The sequence below is a fragment of the Laccaria bicolor genome, genomic scaffold, assembly GCF_000143565.1.
Source record: "Laccaria bicolor S238N-H82 LACBIscaffold_27 genomic scaffold, whole genome shotgun sequence".
Lineage (NCBI taxonomy): Eukaryota > Fungi > Basidiomycota > Agaricomycetes > Agaricales > Hydnangiaceae > Laccaria > Laccaria bicolor.
In genome coordinates, this window is record NW_001889898.1 from 410,274 (window position 1) to 430,288 (window position 20,015).

Here is a 20,015-nt window from a genome sequence, read left to right on the forward strand (position 1 = left end):
GGGGAAGTTTATCCGTTCCATAGCGGATGGCGACAACGATTGGATGGCATTCTCGAAGATAAAACGTTATACGAACGCGTTCATAGTGGACAAGGACAACGTGAGTTTGGAGCGCGTTAGGCGTCACGAACAAGGAGACGCCTTGTGATCGATCCTTGACGGTGACACAAAGGTGCTCTTAGGTTTGAAAAAGAGAGGGTTTGGGAAAGATAAGTAAGTATCATTTTCTAAAATTCAGGCTCGGAATTGATGTTGAACTTCTTGGTGTGTAGGTATAACGGTTTTGGTACATGGCAGTTCCAGGCACCGATATCGTGTCAATTATTCATGTGCTCTCTAGGTGGCAAAGTCGAAGAGGGAGAGACGCCTCTTCAAGCCGCCAATCGCGAGTTAAACGTGAGTTTCAGAAAACTTGTCTCCCGGTTTTTTGATATTGACATGTAGGCGGTCTAGGAAGAGGCTGGAATCGAAGCCCCCTTGAAGCATGCAGGAACTTTTCTTTTTCTAAGCGAGGATGTAGACTGGGCATTCCATATCGACATCTATCGCGCAGATAGCTACACGGGAACAATTACCGAGTAAGATTTTTTTCTTGACATATCTTTTACCTCGCTAACGTGTCGCAGAACTGATGAAATGAAACCGGAGTGGTTCTCAATAGCATCTGAAAATCATCATGCCCCGTTGGACTCTCCGTCCTTCTATTCTCATCTTCCATTCGATAGGATGTGGGAAGCAGATCGATACTGGCTGCCCCTGCTTCTTTCTGGGCACCCATTTTCTGGAAGGGCTGACTTTGTCAAAGTCGGGGAATCATCCAAACCTCGAAGATGGTGGTTTGGAGTCCTAAGTACCAACCCATGATTCTGGATGTAGTCTCGGCTTCTTTAGAAAGAAGAGAACATTTTTGGCACTATAGTTGATACGCTGGTCAGCGGAATGGTTGTTCAGCTGGATACCACTGGCACAGTTCTATTCTATACTGTTCAGGAGTTATACCACGTGTTGACCGAGTCTCACATGTATCGACGTCGTCGAGGCCAAGAGACTTTTCTCATAGCCTTTCAATATTTCAATGCCAGCACACCGTTCTTCCTACGTGAATCCCGATAACTCGCCCCAGATACTGTTACAACAGGTGTCAGTCGTCGGTGCTCGAAGGTTCGTCTATTTCGTACCTTCCTTCTATTGCAACAGGACGAAAGCTACAGCATTTCTCATTGAAACCTTCCACGTCGACTATACTTCCATTAATCACTTGTCTGACCACTCTCCATCTGTGAAGTCCGCCACTGCGATTCTCTCCACGACCAACAGGGGCCCAACTAGCTTCTTGAACGCCGTATGAGCTGGATCGGCATACTCTGGGTCTAATCCGACATAGTAGTCTCGATGTTCCGGCGAGGCAAAGGTGACGACGTAAACATGCTACGATTGCATTGTCAACAGCGATCGAAACACATGGCTTGATCTTGGACTCACTTCGTAACCCGCTGCTTTTGGTTCTAAAGAGTTGTTGCTACCTCCGATGATGCTCACGATGTATGGCTTTCCGGGAGACGCGAAGCCTGGGTTTGCTGGTGATAGACATCTCTCCTGCAATGCAAGGAAGGAAGACGCGACGTTTTGTTTCTCCTCAACGGTCGTGGAGCTTTTGTATTGGAAAATAACAACGTGAGTCACTGGCGCCATTGTGGACGGTTGTAGAGCGACCAATCCAACGATCTTCACAGATATAACATCCCTTCCCGCGTCACAGCTTTCCACAAACACTTGTTCATCACTGACAGGTATTTTGGATCTCTAATCGATGATCTACAAAGCGTTGTGAAGGCAACGCAGAACTGACATTTCCGATCCGCTGACATCACGAGATATTTTGTAGGGCTGAAGGTCAAGGCGAAAATCATATTCAGAGCCATAGTTGGAGGACAACGCTCGTCTGAATGCCGATTTTAATATTTTCGCATCGTTGCAACTCAGAGGAGCGCTCCTGCGTTGTACCTGGTTGGGTGAAGGTGGGTGCCAATCAGGTCTATCTTTGGATCAGGCTGACAATTATACTAGCGAATGTATACTTATGTTCTCATCGAAGCCCTTACATCTTACCACGCGGTTAGCAGTCTTATCTTTGGGGTAGGAACCGCATAAATCATGGGCGGGTTACGGCATCATGAGATGTATTCTCTCTCACCTTACACAATGCGGGCTGATTGACCTTGGACGCTCAAGAGATATCTGTAGGTCCCTCGAGAGATTGCATTCATCTTAAATGGCGATTGGCAGAAAGCGAAGGTACTGATGTGCGGGATGCCAGACAGGTAGTTGAAACCCACGGCATGACAGCAATGGCGCCTAACCATTGATGTTCCATTGAATGGCAATCTAGGGTGATAGACCTGGTCTAGCCTGAATAGCTCTCGTTTGAGCGATCTCAGGCGAGATGAGGCAGCGCTCACACTGCGGCTAGGGTTTGACAATGTAAGTTTGGCTGACTGAGTCATCCCGCGTTGCGCTGCCCCACCGGCGCTCATGTGAAAAACGACATCTTTCTTCCTACCACCACCCCAACTGCAGTTTGCTTCCACCACAATGTCAACATTAGCTGGGGCCCGCAACGCTGTTGTGAGGAATTCAACTTTCAATGACCACTCTACGAACAGTCTGTAATACCCTCCCCTCTCAGGGGCCTGCATTGCTAACTTTCATCTCATCCGTAGTCCACCACCACATCCACATGATCGGGATGGATGGTGCGTAAACCCTCGGAGCCTCCGTCGATCGAGACTTTGCTGATAAATTATGACTAGATTTTGAGTTGCTAGACAAAAAGCTTCCTCGCGCCCACCGTGCTCATTACAATGCTAACTCACCCGCGCAGCGAAACGGTTGTCTCGAGAATACGCGCGAGGCGATCTTGGCTGAACTTGTCACCTGGGCAGGTGACCACATGTCAAACAAGATTTATTGGCTTAGCGGAATGGCTGGGACTGGCAAGACTACCATTGCGTACTCGTTCTGTGAGATCCTCAGTTCTAAGCGCATGCTTGCTGCAAACTTCTTTTGCTCCCGTCTTGAGGCTGAAAGCAGCAATGTCGTCCACATCTTTCCCACTATTGCTCATCAGCTTGCTCGTCGCTTTCCTGTTGTATCTTCTGCGCTGGTAGCCACGATCCGAGATGACCCTGATGTTGGCTATAAGATAGTTCAGCAAAACTTTAAGGACCTCATTGTTCAGCCACTCAGAGCTGCTGCTGCTGATTTTGAGGGGACATCCTTTGTTGTGGTTATTGATGCTCTGGATGAGTGTACCAGCCAATCTCAGGTTGCTGATTTGCTTCTGGCTATTGCGAGACATGCTTCTTCACTTCCCCTGAAGTTTTTTGTAACTAGTCGTCCTGAGAAGGACATTCGTAAGACTTTCAAGCGACGTGGCTTTGGGGACTTCGACAACTTTATTCTTCATGATGTTGAGAGAGATGTTGTCAGCTCAGACATTGAGCTTTACACTAGATATCGCCTCACTGACATTGCAGATGGACGTAGTGACTTGATGGATGATGATGAATGGCCTCCGGAATCTCAGGTTAAAGCTCTTGTTACTCTATCTGGAAGCTTGTTTATTTATGCTGCAACTGCATGCAGTCATATTGCTGCTGGAGTTGATCTTCGTGCTCGTCTTACTATGATAACTGATACCTTATCTGGAACAACAAAGGATGGAACCATATCACTGGATGCTTTGTACAGCAGCATTCTGGCTGCAGCATATAAAAATGCTAACCAAATGGAGAGAGAGGAAATTCAGAAGGTTCTCTATGCTGTTATTCATGCTCTGGATCCATTGTCCATCAACAGTCTCAGTCAATTGTTAAGGATGACTACTGGAGAAATTCAGTCTGCTTTGTCCTGTCTCCACTCTTTGATCTGTGTTCCACGTAACAAAGATCTGAATGACCCAATTACAACATTCCATTCCTCATTTCCTGATTTTGTAAATGATCATTCTCGCTCTGGAGATTATCACCTTGACCCTACTACATCACATCAATTACTTTCTTTGGATTGCCTTGAATTAATGGAAGGCTCCTTTCAGTCCAAGGAAATTGTTTCTTACCTCAGAGAGAGGAATCAGACTGATATTCCTCAGAGTCTCTCATATGCTGCTACTTTCTGGGCTTCTCATCTTGCAAGTAGTCAAGAAAGGGATGACAAGACTCCAGTGTTTTATATCCTCTCCTATAAGTTCTTCCAAACAAGAGCTTCACAGTGGATTGACTGCTCAAGTATAATTGGGCAGGTAGAGAGGACTGTGAATGACCTTCGGGAGATAGAGAAATGGGCTGAGGTAAGTCTATATTACTCTTTTTTAGGAGTTGACTGCTGATTTATTGAATCTAGTCCCAGCCATTATTGAATGACTGGGCAAGAGATGTTAGACGATTCATGACAGAAAATATGGAATTTATAAGCTCTCAGAGTCTTGAAGGTTACTCTGCTCCTTTTCTATGGCTACCAGAGAAATCATACATGAAGCAAAAATATGAGTCTGAAAGACCTTCTCCATGGAAGTTAATTCTAGGGCAACGGCACACCTGGGATGCCTGTGAAGCCATCTTGACAGGGCACTCAGCACCTGTAGTCTCTGTTGCCTACTCACCTGATGGCAAACACATTGTTTCTGGTGCAAGAGACAACATAATTCGCTTATGGAATGCTGTAACAGGGGAACCTGAGGCAGAACTGACTGGACATTCTAGCTGGGTCACATCTGTTGCTTTTTCTCCTGATGGGGCTCATATAGCCTCAGCATCAGGTGATAGAACTATTTGTAGTTGGAACCCTGAAACAGGGGAGTTTGAGTCACAGTTAAAAGTTCATCCAACATTTGTGAGGTCTGTAAGTTTCTCCCCTGATGGAAGACATGGTGTTTCTGGGTTAAATGAAAATTCAATCTGTATCTGGAATACTGTAACAGCAGAGTCTGAGGTAGAACTCAAAGGCCATTCTAACTGGGTAGAATCTGTGGCTTTTTCTTCCAATGGAAAATATGTAGTGTCTGGTTCTCATGATCACACTGTACGAGTCTGGAATTCTGTAACAGGATATCCTGAAGCAAACTTAAAAGGGCATTCAAGCTGGGTAGTGTCTGTTGCATTCTCACCTGATGGGAACCACATTGTGTCTGGGTCCTCTGACAACAGTATCCGGATTTGGAATGCCACAACCTGGGAGACTGAAGCAGAATTGAAGGGACACTCAAATGGAGTCAATTCAGTTGCATACTCCTCAGATGGGAGACGCATAGTATCTGCTTCAGATGATAGCACAGTTTGTCTATGGAATGCCCTTACAGGAGAGCTTGAGGCAACACTAAGGGGTCATGCAAGCTGGGTAGCTTCAGCTGTCTTCTCTCCAAATGGAGCACATGTGACATCAACTTCTGGAGATAAAACTGTACGGATCTGGAATTCTTTGCCAGAAGAATCTGATATAATTTTGAAGGGTCACTCAACTTATATCAGATCAGTTGCTTTCTCCTTAAATGGGACTTACATAGTGTCTGGGTCAGATGACTGCAAAATTTACATCTGGAATATAGCATCAAGCAGTCCAGAGGCACAGTTAATTGGCCATTCAAGTTCAGTAATAACTGTTGCCTTTTCTCCAGATGGTACCCATGTCATATCTGGATCAAGTGATAATATTGTTTGCATTTGGAATGTTGCAACTAGAAAGGCTGTGATGGAGCTATATGGTCATTTGAACTATGTAAGAGCTGTTGCTTGTTCTCCTGATGGAAAGCTTGTAGCATCAGGATCTCATGACAATACAATCAGAATATGGGATGCAGAAACAGGGACACTCAATGCTGTTTTGACTGGACATAGTGCAGCTGTAACAGGCCTTGCTTTTTCTTCTGATGGAGGCTTATTTGTCTCCGCATCAGATGATGGGACTCTCTGTATCTGGGATTTAGCCACTAGACAGCCCAAAAGAAGGTTGTCAGGACATCAGAGTTCTGTAAATTCTGTTGCATACTCTTCAGATGGATTGTACATCATTTCTGGATCATCTGACTCTACAATATGTATATGGAGTGTAGAAACAGGAAAACCTACATTGAAGCTGAAGGGTAACTCAGGATGGGTGAATACTGTTGCATTTTCTCCTGATGGAAAACTTGTGGTATATGCATCTGGAAGCAAAGAAATTTCCATTTGTGATGCAAAAACAGGAGAACATATGGCAGAGCTTGAGGGTCATTCGGAAGCTGTAACATCTATTAACTTCTCTCCCAATGGAAAGTATCTTGTCTCCGGATCAAGTGACAAAACCATTCGCATCTGGGATATGTTAGCATGTGAGACCAAGATGGAGCTGAAGGGACATTTAAATTGGGTTGCATCTGTTGCCTTCTCACCTGACGGAAGCCACATTGTCTCTGGATGTCATGACCATACTGTTCGTGTCTGGGACATTATGACAGGTTTGTGTGAAGCAGAATTCAAAGACCATTCTGGCCAGGTATATGCAGCTGCTTATTTCCCTGATGGACAGCATGTTATATCAGGGTCAGATGATCGTATGGTCCGAAAATGGAATATTATGACTGGTGAATGCATGATATTTGCAGAAAATCATCTGTTACCAAATGGCACCAATGTTCACCATCGTCCATTTGGAGACTTCTACTTATCACCCCCAGTTCTATTTCCTCACAATCAATTGTCACTGGATGACACTGGTGAATGGATTAATCACATAAAATCCACTAAAAAATGTTGGATCCCACCTTTATTTCGACAGCCAAGTGCCATTGCCCATCACACTTCTATGATTTGCTTAGGATATGAAACAGGAGAGGTCATTGCATTGCAAGTAAGTTCATCTCATCTCCTTTGTTCTATTAAATTTTAACAATACTATTCATTTAGCTGAACCACAAAGGGTAGAAGCCAATTATATTTTGAATTTTCTATGGGATCTCAATTGAACATGTAGCTTTGAATGATTAGTAAATTAGTCAATATATCACACTTCTTACTTCTTTTTTTTAAAATGTCAAGTAAAAGTCAGAAATGGTGTACATCTAGTGGGGTTTGTCATGTGTTTTTGTCAGTCAATGATTCTGAGACCATCACATGACAATGTTGCCATCATGTCTCTTTTCTTTTAGTTATGCATCTCTTCCACTTTCCATGCATCTTTTTGTTGAGAGCATATCAAGGTCAGTACTTACTATACTTTCAGTGCATGCTATGAGTCTGCACAATTTCAATCCCATTTTTCAACTAATCACACAATATTGACTGATGACCCATGAGGTCACCTTAGACCTAGGTGCTGGTAGGGCATACCATCTTTAGGATAGTTGTTGTGCCTGCCCTTTCACTGTTGAAAGTACCTCTGACTGTGAAGTGTTCACTCTGAAATTCTCGCATAGCTGAAGCCAAGAGGGAAGGAGGAGGCAAGAATGGGTGGATCTAGGATCACCACCCATAAGTGAGGAATGAGTAGTTACAAGATACTCCGCTGGCCCAACATGATTATGCATGCTGTAGGAAGTACAGATATACAAAGCACTACATGTAGTGCAAGAGGATGCTGACAAGATGGTGGTTCAAGACAAAAGATCAATTTATTATGTAAGATATCCAAATCTAGCTATATACCACTGTTTGACTATGGCCTCTGGGCATTCCCTTCCAATCCTGTATCACACTGACTCTGAAGAAGTTAGTGGGCAGAGAAACATAATATCTTTACCACAAAGAGTCATTACATATGGTGGTTGGATCTTGTACATTTACAATGAACAGACAGTATATATCAATACATGGACATTGTAAATCAATATCAGAGCTGTTATGGTTATAAAATTAGCCCAAACTTTGTGAATGCTACATGTTATTGAAAATAATTATAAAGATGGATGATTGATCACATGACTGTAGTCCCATTAAGGGATGAATACTACTAACAAGCTCTGCTGAAATGGTGAGGTTACTTAAATTTCATTCACATTTCCTTGCTGATGTTATGCCTGAATAAATTTCAAACTTGTTCCTTATTTAAGTACTCTCAATATGTGCTGTGAATCAAGAGACCAATGCTCCCAGCATCTGCTGCAATCATTACACCACTACATAAAATTGAATAGGCAGAACAGAAAATTTTGCTCAGAAAAACACCTTACTCAAGTTCATGCTTTCCTGGACTACCTTTTTTCCCTTTGGGTTTTGGACACATGGCTTTCAAGAACCTCCAAAAGACATACATACAAACAACTTCTGAATTTGAAATAAATATGAGGCTATCATGTACTTAGAGTCTGTTCAGATGCCAACTCCATTGCCAGAGTTGGGCTTGGGCTTGGAGTTGATGGGACTAGTAAGCATCCAAACACAGTAGTCATGTAGTTTTGCAAGCACCTGTTTCTGCAAATCATGCTCTAACTGGACAACAAGAGTGATATATGCCTCTGAGAATATTTGAGGCAGTGTATACCTATGTAAAAAGTATGAAGAAGATAATTTTGACTAAAAAAATAGGATTAGAACATGATGCAGGCTGAAACATATACCAAAATACATCATTTTTTCAACATGTTGTCTAAATAGAACATTCTGACATTTTTGAAAATAGCTGCAATAAATTCACACCACTATGAAAAGTTGTTCTGAAAATTGGAACAGGGCACTTATTTCAAATTTTCATGTAGTTTTTGTAGTTATTATACAGTCATCAACGGGTCAATGACACAGCTGGGTCATTGACACAAAACACTCTTGTTGCTTCAGTTTTGCTTGAAACAATTTGAGTATATTCAAGCACATAGTAATAGGCTGGATGAATACATTTCTGATTTTGTTGGGGTACCATAAGACCCTCAGCATTTTGAAAGTTCCATTTATTGGTTTTCATGAAGATTGATGAATTCTATAACCTAATGTAGCAACGACATGGCCAAGTAATATCTACATTTTTGTGGTACATGGGTACAGCACAGTGAAAGGAACACTCATAGCATTTTATCTAAGGAGGTAGGGTTCTATAAAGCCTCTAAGAGTGCAAAAGAGGGGAAACAACGTTGAGAGGTGTTATCTTTTGTGACAAGCTCTGGGTCACACTCAAACTGGGCCAGACAAGCGAAAAAAAAGTTTCGTATTGGTTAACCCATCTGAAAATGACTGGCCGACCTCTATCCGATGCTCGGAAACTCCAACAAGACAGGGGTACCAAGGATGGCCTCCTCATCCGTGCAGTAGCCCTCTATCGACACGAACAGGAAACGGCAGTCAACCGAAAGCCCCTCAGTCTGTGTAAAGTCTGCAAAAAGATCGAGGATGAGCACTGGTTGGAAACCAAGAGGACAGTCAAGCTCGATCCCTGTACCTTGCAGAGGCTGGTCAAGGGTGGAACCCTGAAAAGCATCCGGAATTCTCAGAAGTCTTGGTTGCTTGAGTGGGAGGTGGCATGGTCATTGATTATGCCATCGAGGTTGCTTCTTGTGGATTCCCACTCAGCCACAGACGGCTCAAGGACCATGTCGACAGCATTTGCCATGCGCGGCTAGGAAGGAAGTTTCCCGCTTCTGGAGTAGGCAAAAACTGGACTAGCCGTTTCATCAGTAAGCACTCTGATCGGCTCAGCACCTACTGGACTCACAATCTTGATGAAAAACGGGGATGAGCAGTTAATCCACACACAAACAAGGAGTGGTTTGATCTGTTGGAAGATGTCCTAAAGGGAAACAGGGATGATGAGTTTGACAAGTTTGATCCTCCTCCAACTAGCACGGGAAGCAGTGGTCAGGCTGATGATGTCGACGATGACTCGGACATGCCAGCCCTTATCTGAGATCCTCCTCCAACTAGAAGCAGTGGTCAGGCTGATGAGGTCGATGACGACATGCCAGCCCTGGCAAGTCTTGAGAAAGATACCTATGGAGATGATGGAGTTGATGAGGATGAGGATGGTGGACACGAACCTATCCGAGAGGAGAATATTTATGGAACAGACGAATCAGGGTTCTTTCCAGAAGGCAGCGTTAGGGTGCGTGTGATTGGACCAAGAGGAAAGAAGACTCAGCATCAGCAGTCAGATGGTGGGAGGGAAAATACCACAGTCATCGTCACGATTTGTGCTGATGGATCATCGTTGAAACCTGCCGTTCTCTACAAAGGACAATCATATCATGTCAAGTGGGACCAGGAAAATCCCACGGAGGCCTCGTACGTCTCAGTATTCATTGAAAATTCTTGCTTCTCACCAACATTCTATGTAGACTTGGTTATTCGAAAAAGGGCTGGACCGATGGTGAGATTGGGGTGGAATACATCAAAGATTTCCATGAACAAACGAAGGCAAAAGCAAATGGACGTACTCGGGTGCTTCTTGTGGATGGCCACAATTCTCACTACACGCTCGGCTTCCTCCTCTTTGCACTTAAGCATCGAATTCATGTCTTGTGTTACCCTTCCCATGCAACCCATGTGTATCAAGGTCTTGACGTGGTCATATTTGGGCCATTAAAGCTGTTTTGGACTCAGGAGAAGGACAGGTGGTTGCGTGAAAAGAGGACAAAAGTCAACAAGACGAACTTTTTACGTATCTATGGTGCTGCCCATGTCTGTGCGTTGACACCCGAAAACATCAAGGCCGCATTTCGTCGAACGGGTGCATGGCCTTTCAATCGCTCAGTCATCACTGCAGAAATGATGGCTCCAAGTGTCGAAACCTCTTGCCAGGGTTACCTTCCAGTCCAACCAACCACGCCTGTCCGAGCTGTGACCGCCTTGATTCACAGTGTGCGCAAGCGCGCCCACACCATGGTGGTGTCAGAGACTGATAGCACGGATGACGAAGCCTTACCTTGCACCCCACGCCGTCGCCAAAACCCATTCGATATGCCTGTCCGCACAGCCCTCCAGTCACTTCGCATGTCGTCCCTGTCCTATCTCATCACTTCATCCCCAATCCAATCAATGGCGGAACCACCATCATTCACTGCTTGTGCAATCTCACCACCTGTCACCCGTCATTTCACTGTTCCGGAAACAGCGCTCAAGTCAGAACTGCAAGAGGAGTTAGCAAAAGCAAAAGCAAAGCTGGATGTGCAGAAGACTCACCTCATCGCTCTGCAGTCCTCGTTGGTCCTGAACAGCATTTATGTCGATGACGTTCGAGGTCAGTTAGCAGCACAAGAGGAGGCAAAGAAAAACAAACAGAAGAAGGGTCGACTGGTAGCAGATGGCCGGCCTCGCCTTTACACAGCAAAGCAATTCACACAAGAGGTCAAATCGCACACAGAGGAAATGATTCGAAAGGAAGCGGAGGCAAAGTTGCGCAAGGAACAACAAGCGGCAAAAGCAATTACAACCAAGGGACAAAAGGTAGCCAAGGCTGAGTGGGTGGCGCAAAACAAGGAGATTCGTGCACAGTGGAAGGAAGAGGTTGTTGGGTGGGAGGCTGAGAGGGACCTTGCTAAGCGAGAGAAGCGCCGACCTGCGTGGAAGAAGCCAACTTTGAAGGGACGGCTCATCCCGAAACCAGCCAGTCGTGTTGCGGGAACGGTCGAGGCGATAGGGGCACCTGAAGGGGGAGTGAACACGGCCGTGGATGACGAGGATGAGGACGGTGTGACTAACTCCCAGAGCAGTGATTCTGACAGTAGTTTGGATGAGGACTCGGAATAGATACTAGTACTTGATGGCTCGTAGTATGGAATAGGACTGGGAACCAAAATGATATTGATTTATAGAGGGGGACTGCTAACTACTCTGAATGTGGGTCCAAGAGTTCTCCAAGTGTCCCATTCATGCCCTTTGCCATCTGTATAATCTTTGCTGCTGCGAAAACCATTGACTCCCTTAAGAACTTCACCTCCACCATCAAACGGTCGTAATCTCTCGCCAGCTTGATGCCGTCATTGCATGTCCTCCGATGAGCCGCATGTGAGTGCTCGAGCTCAGCAAGTAGGTGGGCACAGTTTGTGCACACGTTGTTGGTTTCCTCAGCTTGGGTGCTTTCTTCGTCTTCGATTTCAATGGCTGGGACAGGTGGGCTATCCTGGGATACCCCATCATGTGTCAGGTTGTCGTACCACTGTTGGGAATCGATTTGGGAGTCGAGTATGCCATTTGCACCAAAGTCACTGGACAGGGAGAGAATCAGGCAATGAACAGGCAATATGATGTAGTAGACTCACGAAGTTGTCTTCAAGGAAGCTTTCAGAAAACTTTTCCGAGCTGTGTGCTTGCGCGCTGGACTTGGGAAGACCCCAGCTTGTTTTTCAGCCACCTCGATATGATGATAGATGGCTTTCGTTGTGGCTCGTGACGTGAGCTTTTTGGATGATCTGCCAAGTTTGGAAGAGGGTGGAGGTGGAAGGTTTAAGTTCCGAGTAGCGTCTTGGAGGGAGGGACGTGTGCTCGAGGTCGGCTTGTCCATTGAGATGATTGTTGCTTCAAAGAAATATCTGCAGACAAACAAAGCCAAACTCCGGATTATATCCCAATCGAGGCATTTGTGACTGTGTCATTGAGTAGGTTGACGCTGTTTCGACTGAAAGATGCAGTCCTCAACAACAGCACAAGGTAAAATTATTTAAAGTCCTGGAATGTAGAGTTAAGATACATTCTAACATTTTGTGTAACTTGAATCAGTGTGCTAGACATGATATGTTCAGCTACAAATGTTTGTGTCATTGACCTGTTGATGACTGTAGTACCTATTTTTGCCCCTCTTATCTTATCCAGGTTATCCTCTACTACAATTTTCATTGTTTCCTCTCATTCAATTAGGTTTTGTTTACTCAGTATTTGTCAAACTCATAGTCCTCATATACTCAACCTGCTTGGCATACTGGGGGTAACCAAATAGAACACTTAGTGACTCACAAACAATACAAAGAACAAAAACTCCCAGTTCATAAGTGGTCAATGATGGCCAAATATGATAGAAGGTTCTCAGACCTTCTGTCAATATCTAGAACCAGTACATTAATATATGGTCACTTTGTAAGAAATTAGAATACATATTTACTTTTACTCCCAAACTTGTGTGAACTTGAGATGTTGAATAAAGATCTAAGTTGTCATTTAAGAGCTATTCAATAAAGCAATATGCTACTGACTAGTGACATTTTTCAGATCTATGGTGCTTTGGTTAACACTTCACATTCAACACATTCATGCTCAGCCTTTCTCATCAGTGAATGGGACTCATGTGTTCCATGATCTGATCTGACCACATTCACAGGAATAAAGCATGCAATAGCTAATAAAACTTCAACAAACTGTGAAAATCAAGAGACATATAGTCATTATGGTTCCCAGAAACCCTGCTTCCAAGGGGTTACAGTCAATATAGTTGTTTTGAAATGTCAATGCTAAGTGCTTCTATCTATCTCTTGAGTTTTGGACACATATGCTTCTCAAATGGCCTGCAAAGCGCAGTAAAGCATGACAGACAGATTTCCAAATCAGGCCTAGAAAGGTCTGGGGGTCTCAGATTCTTGTATAAATAGGACCTCTGTTTATTTCTTTGGAATAGTGTTACTAGGCAAGAGAAGTGCCTTGTGAAATATTTTCAGCCCCAATTCACCAAGAAAAATGTCAAGGATTGGTCCAGGATGATTGCTGGATGCAAAATGTAATTTTATTGGGGACTTTTCAAGTTATACCCAGTGTAAATTTATTTGCTAGCATGCTAAACTTCAGGTGTTGTTTGAAGGCCATCCTGAGTCTCTATGAATTGATTAAACATGATGGTAACATTTTTTTTTCTTGCAGAGAAGAAGGGCCAATGTTGTAGAATTTTGTCTAACTTCAGAAAAACCCTGGGTATCAGCCTCTACAGACATCATGCACTGTTTATTTTAACATTACTACCTACCTCTTATACTATGTATATGGATCACAAATATTAATTGGCAGTCATTTTACCTCATTCCAAGAAACATATTTAGCCCAAAATACATAAATTGTGGAATCAATTTGATTTTACTTTTTAGGGGAGAATATATAATTTTATAGCCCAGAGACTTTATGGGGCTTATAACAATAGCAGGGAAATCCAGTGCTCAAAAAATTTCTTCTTCAAATTGTAAATTGCTTCCAGTAGGTTGCAGTTATTCAGAATTTCCCATTTTGTTACAGCCATCAACCAGTCAATGACACAGCTGGGTCAATGACACAAAACAGTTTTGCTCCCCCATTTTTTCTCACATCTCTTAGAAATTTTATATCACTGTAAGGGAATACTATATCAATATGACTGTGTTTTTTTTGAAGCAAGAGCCTCTCTTGAACTCCATAAAAGCTCTATTCATCAGTTTTGATCAGGCTTTGACAATTCCATTACCCTGATCAGGCAATGATCTCTTTAAGACTGAGATTTATTTTGACAGTCCCCCAATACAAAATACATAGGGTACAATAATCAAAATTTATCTAGGAGTGTAGTGGCTTGTAGGGACTGTCAGCAAGGAAAAGATGTGAAACAACGCTGAGATGGGTTACCAAATGTGACAGAGTTTGTGATGCATCCAAATTGGGTTTACTTGTCAAATGAAAATCTTTCCTCCGCCTTGCCTCAGCTGACAGCCTAAAATGCATGGATGACCTCTGTTCAATACTTGAGAACTCCAGGTGACCTAACATAAGTCCCTTGAGGAGAATATTTCTCAGATGTAAGTTAAACCAACTTTTGATGCCATATCCCAATCAAGTAACTTGTGACTGTGTCATTGAATGGTGTTGACGCTGTTTTGACCGAAAAATTCAGTCCTCAACAGGTAGGCAAGATAAAAAGTTTTAAAATACTAATTTGTATAGTGTAAATACTTCATCAGCTTTTGTACAATTCAGTTTTTGAGAAGCCGATGTGTGAGGGATGTGATCCAGTCAATAAAAATGTTTGTGTCATTGACTGGTTGATGACTGTACATCCCATTTTCGGCAGTTGTCACAGTCAATGCTCTGACGTATCCTGAGTTTTCATTTGTTCATCCCCAGACCTGGTATGTACAATCTACACCTCCTTAGCTATGTTTTATACACCAGAGCTTAGTTCATAAAATGTTTTGTTCTTGTGTTACAGTACTGACTTTGTCCAAAAAATGATGTGACATTCTTTTTGCCAAGTTAGTGTAGGGAACACTTCAACACATTCAACCCTTCATCTTCACTTGTCTTCGCTTATGCACCAAAGCTTAAATCTCTAAGTTCTCATTCAAATCACAATAACTAATAACATTATATTCACAGGAATATGGGTAAACAAATTCTAACAGTACTATAAGGATTACAATATTTTATGCCGACAACAAAATGGAAAAGTCAAGGAAAAGTGATGGATTTTGGTATATTGCAGCCTGTGCCATGTTCTCATCCAATTTATCCAAGTAGAAAAAGATAGTCACCCTTATTACATAGGCTTACACTCCATCAAACATTTCCAGACCTTAGATTGCAGTTGTCGTAAAGTTAGAGCGTGATTTGCAAAACTAGGTGCGTGATAATATATTGCAGCCTGTATCATGTTCTCATCCTATTTTCCCAAACTAAAAAATAAATTTGTACCTTTATATACATTTTCAGAGCATATATCACTCTTGTCGTGTAGTTAGAGCGCGATTTGCAGGACCAGGTGTCATGCGAAACTATGTGATTACCGTGTTTGGATGCTTACTAATCCCACAACTCAAGTCCAAGCCCAACCCAACGGCAACGGGGACTGGAGTTGGCATCCGTACAAAGTGATGCCCCAGTCTAATGGTCTAGAAACACAGAGAGAAAACACGTCGGGGAATGGTAATTAGGATGTTGTTGAGACGTGCAGATCTAACTAGTCGACAGGTCGACAAGATCCCCTCTTGCGGCAGAGGGCGATGAAGCAGGCCAGCAGAAGTGGTCCAGTTACCTCGCGAGTTGTAGAAAGCGATCGACCTGCAACGGCATTTCCACAGGCAATAGGATCTAGTTACCCAGGTCATGCGAGTGGTTCTTATCCCAGGGCTGGTGGACAAGATCGGACTTCAGGTTTTGTGAGGAAAACAGTGGCATCGACAGCTCGAACCCCAACCTTGATCGGCATCAAGTCTTCCTGGAACCCCCCAACTGCAATGAATAATGTACGACGAACTTTAGGGGACACTCAGAGCGCTCTTATCCCGGGCAATGCATCACCCTCGAGCCATCCACCACTTTTCTTCTCGGACCTGCGGAGAAGAGATCCAATGGGGATGGGCCACTCCCAAGACGTTAGTAACCGCGTTCTACTCCACCTAATTCTCGAAATATGACGGAGAGGCAGGTCCTTACACGTAACACCTTCCGACATTCCAGATCATCATTTCCTCTACCAATAACGCCCAGCCCACACCTGCGTCATCGACGTCTCGGTGCTTTCCTTTTTTTTCAATTTCGCGCGGCGGGTTACCTAACCACACTTAATAGGGATGAAAACGACCTCTGCGGCCCCGCAGCAGGGCGGACTTCGAAGGCACTCCATGGCTAGCTATCTGACACCATCAAACCCGGATCCACTGCCGATAAAATATTCCAAACCCCTTGTCCCGCTGTGGCAATCTGAAGACGAGGCCTACGAGCAGCGGTTGCGCTCCAATAAACGCAATAGAGCTGAGGGTGGCATTGGCCACGACGTTTTCAAACGCATCTCCGTTGGCGCAAGTGCAAGTAGAAGTGTAGGAAGGATCGTGGTTGAGCGTAATCCTAATTCTCCCAAGTCTCATTTAGAGCGTGGTATGAAGCTTCGTGTCCTCAGTGATCAGGGTGACTCTGGCACAGACGATGATGAGCCCCGATACCGTCCGCGAGCGAAGATAACGTCCCGTAAAACGACGACGTGGGTTGATTTTCTTTAAAGCTCTTGAAATCTTCTTGAATCTCTTTAGACTTCAAACCGGGTTGAAGAGATCTGCTGCTCGAAAGATTGAGATCAAACCCGCCACTTCTTCGAGTGAAGAGGACAGTGATGTGGATGATTTTTCTGCCCAGTCTGAGTCTTCGTCGCGAGAGGATGGTGAAGTTGAGGCGTTAGAAATTGACCATTTGGATTTGGGTGCAGTGTACAACGACATCGATATGGATAGGCAAAGGCGAAACCCTCTTCCGTCAACAGCCATCCTATATGATACCCCTCCCAGAATTACGATACCTTTGCCGCAGTTAGGACTTCAAAGTCCCCCTGAATCGTTGATCGTCGCAATCGAGGCCCTCTCACTTTCTTGTGTACGTATGCAGAAAGCCCGACAGCTTCCTTTTTTGCGAAGGAATTTACGTTGTGGTTTCGAACGGAGATGTCTCTCACTCGGAGTTCCCACTACGTCCGATACAACTGCAAGGCCTCCTTCCATTTGCGTGCGTTACGAGCATGTTGCTAATCTCTCCTACGAAACCTGGATCTCGGCGTGGCTTTGTCCTTTATGCGACCTCCACGGCGAAATGAAAACCAGAGAGATGCTGTCAAGCCATCTCCAATGGGATCACAACGAGGCATATGTAGAGTGGGAGAAAGGGCAAAAGGAGGTGGAGTGTTCCCTTACAGCTTCACTTGGCTCAATATACAGAAACTGAAACCGAAATACAGAGGTCGTGGACGATCAAATTACTCATCCCAGAAGTCCCTAAAAATGATAATGAGTACGTGACAATATGCTCGAGTTGAAAATCACCTACGGATGCCCAAGCCCAAGCCCCGCCAGATTTCCCCACAACCAAGCGTCAGTATCGCCACCAAGGCAATCCTCTCAAACGAACGCAATCCCAACGACCCAATATTCAGTATCTTCAAATTATACGCCCCCGGTACGACCTCGAGATAGCCTGTTTCCATATGTAACCCTTTCGCCTGCCACTCCCACGTCACCTACCCCACAGGAGCCACGTATCCCTCCTTCGGAACGCGACGGAGCCAATGCAAAACAACCGACATCCATCGAATCACGCAAACCTGCCGCGCGCCAGAGCGCCCAAGGGGAAGCAACAAGGGTCTGGCAACCTCAACGTACGCAAGGAACTAGCGGTTTGAACGCAGATGAGAGCGATGACGACACCCCGCGAAACACCGGAACTAAGCAAGAAAAGAGCCAGGCTACCAGACCCACAAATATTCCACACCAAAAGCCCTTCTCCCCTGAAAAACATCCTTCTCGCTTGGATGGTACCACACCATCATCTTCAAGAGCGCGCTCAACGACAGTAATATCAGTAACGACTGCTACAACGGAGAAAAGTGTAGACGCCCCATACCCCTCCCGATACCCCACGCCCCCACCACGCGATAACCCGCTGGGCGCGGCTGCCCAGCCTCCATATTTTCCTGCTCAGTCTGACTATGGTGGACCATCAGTGTATTACTCATGCAGACCTGGGGGACCGTCTCTTCTAGATCTACTAGATACCCTACCTCTGGAACCGTTTGGTGTTCTCGATTGGGCGGTTTTGGATCGCGAAGACGAAATTTTTGAGAGCGACGACGTGAAGGATGAGTACAAGGTTATGCATGCGCTCTGGGCTCGGTGGATAGTTTTGAATCGGTGAATATTTCTTCAACAAAAGCAGCATCGAGACCTTTGCTTCTGACTGCGCTGCACAGGAACAAATTTGTTGCCAATTATCACAAGGGAACAATCGCGTTTGTGGACTCGTATTGGAAAATGATACACCGAGCTGCTGGATGGGACGCATTGCGGTACTGGTTACTTGTGAGGAACAACTGCTCATCCCTTTTTTATTTATTTAAATGTTGGCTCAACGCTTCGTAAGATGCTACTGGCTAACAGATTTCTCAGTGGCCATGAGGTTGCAGAGGTTCTGCAACATTATGAGAGTTTGACAGGAATGGCAACCTCGTATGATTGAATGCCTCGATTGATTAGCCGCTGGATAACAATCTTTTTTGTCGTTGAGTTTTCTATTTAAAAAAACTTTTTGCGCTTGAAATTAGAGCTGGGATGTTTATTGAAGCAATTCGACGACCATGTTGAATCTCTCTCACAATTAGGGTTTAAAAAACGGGACGCCAAGGGGACACACGGACGCTTGGGATAGGAGCATTTGTACTCCGTATACCACACTGCGATTTGAGGAAAGATGAGATATGACCACGAATTGCCTTATAAACCATTGGCAAGAATATACACTGAATGTCAGAAAGTTAAACGCAGATTGAAATCTTCTACTTGAGAAAGCTGGGAGGAAACCCACAGTTTATCCATGCGCCAGTCCGTACTTCCATAATTTCTCTATCGCCAACTTGAAGGGAGGTTGTGCGTATTATGTTTTTTATTGATATTAGCGGCTCCATAAACTTGTGCGCCGTATACCTCATATTCGCAATGATATCCTCCCGGCACAATAGAAGCTGAAGCAGAGCGTGGCTCTGATACAGTCAAAAGAGTTCAAAAAGTCTGAACAATAGACTTGGCAGTTGGGGCATGCCTTACGCTGTCAACTTGAAGTTCAAGTTCACATCTTGAGCGCTACCCGCTGCTCGGCCTTCAGCCACACTCAATTGGTAGGGTGTAAGCGATCACATACTAACCCTTCACTCGGATAAGTCGTCGGTCCACCGTCCGTGCGCGTTCCACTTCTTCTCAAGACGAGCCTACTTGATCCTCTATAGACCAGACAGTTAAGGATGTCAACTTATCTGGCCTGTTTATTGATTGAAAGTTTCCAGATGAAGCTCGTCCCTGCACAAATCTGGTATGCGGCTGAAGGTCAGCGCAAAATGTATCATCGCAATCTTCTACGAGCCCAGAGCGTTGACGACAACGTCCCCTCGAGTCGTTTCGTGGGGAACCTGAGTAAAGAACTTATCAGTTGGTCCTTGTCAATGCTAGATCCACTTATGCTCTGGCTCACCGAACAAATACTTGACCTGAATCTTGCCTGAATCGCAGCCTTTGAAGATGATTTTGTCACGTGAAAAATGAGTCCACAACAACGACAAATAAAATGTTGTATAAAACTTTTTTTTGC

General features: G+C 44.4%; 6 protein-coding genes across 6 annotated transcripts; 4 read left to right on the forward strand and 2 right to left on the reverse strand.

The window, feature by feature from the left end:
* Window positions 1-327: 327 nt before the first annotated feature.
* On the forward strand, window positions 328-864 carry LACBIDRAFT_304341 (uncharacterized protein; the record flags this gene model as incomplete). The annotated part of the gene is made up of 3 exons (XM_001884693.1): window positions 328-396; window positions 454-578; window positions 627-864. The coding sequence occupies 3 exons, from the start codon at window positions 328-330 to the stop codon at window positions 862-864; spliced, it is 432 nt and encodes a 143-aa protein (XP_001884728.1).
* Window positions 865-1,254: 390 nt separating this feature from the next.
* LACBIDRAFT_252503 (uncharacterized protein) lies at window positions 1,255-1,692 on the reverse strand (the record flags this gene model as incomplete). The annotated part of the gene is made up of 2 exons (XM_001884775.1): window positions 1,255-1,428; window positions 1,483-1,692. 2 exons carry the CDS (start codon window positions 1,690-1,692, stop codon window positions 1,255-1,257), a joined length of 384 nt encoding a protein of 127 aa, XP_001884810.1.
* Window positions 1,693-2,579: 887 nt separating this feature from the next.
* LACBIDRAFT_391498 (uncharacterized protein) lies at window positions 2,580-6,956 on the forward strand (the record flags this gene model as incomplete). The annotated part of the gene is made up of 5 exons (XM_001884694.1): window positions 2,580-2,662; window positions 2,721-2,753; window positions 2,811-4,348; window positions 4,402-6,882; window positions 6,939-6,956. The coding sequence occupies exons 1-5, from the start codon at window positions 2,593-2,595 to the stop codon at window positions 6,954-6,956; spliced, it is 4,140 nt and encodes a 1,379-aa protein (XP_001884729.1). The 5' UTR covers window positions 2,580-2,592.
* A 2,524-nt stretch (window positions 6,957-9,480) lies between these two features.
* Window positions 9,481-9,696, forward strand: LACBIDRAFT_304343 (uncharacterized protein; the record flags this gene model as incomplete). The annotated part of the gene is made up of 1 exon (XM_001884695.1): window positions 9,481-9,696. One exon carries the CDS (start codon window positions 9,481-9,483, stop codon window positions 9,694-9,696), a length of 216 nt encoding a protein of 71 aa, XP_001884730.1.
* Window positions 9,697-11,781: 2,085 nt separating this feature from the next.
* LACBIDRAFT_330485 (uncharacterized protein) lies at window positions 11,782-12,456 on the reverse strand (the record flags this gene model as incomplete). Its single annotated transcript, XM_001884776.1, has 2 exons — window positions 11,782-12,160; window positions 12,215-12,456. 2 exons carry the CDS (start codon window positions 12,454-12,456, stop codon window positions 11,782-11,784), a joined length of 621 nt encoding a protein of 206 aa, XP_001884811.1.
* A 4,063-nt stretch (window positions 12,457-16,519) lies between these two features.
* LACBIDRAFT_330486 (uncharacterized protein) lies at window positions 16,520-18,893 on the forward strand (the record flags this gene model as incomplete). Its single annotated transcript, XM_001884696.1, has 6 exons — window positions 16,520-16,875; window positions 16,925-17,261; window positions 17,620-17,672; window positions 17,720-18,568; window positions 18,628-18,792; window positions 18,815-18,893. The coding sequence occupies 6 exons, from the start codon at window positions 16,520-16,522 to the stop codon at window positions 18,891-18,893; spliced, it is 1,839 nt and encodes a 612-aa protein (XP_001884731.1).
* Between the last annotated feature and the right edge of the window lie 1,122 nt (window positions 18,894-20,015).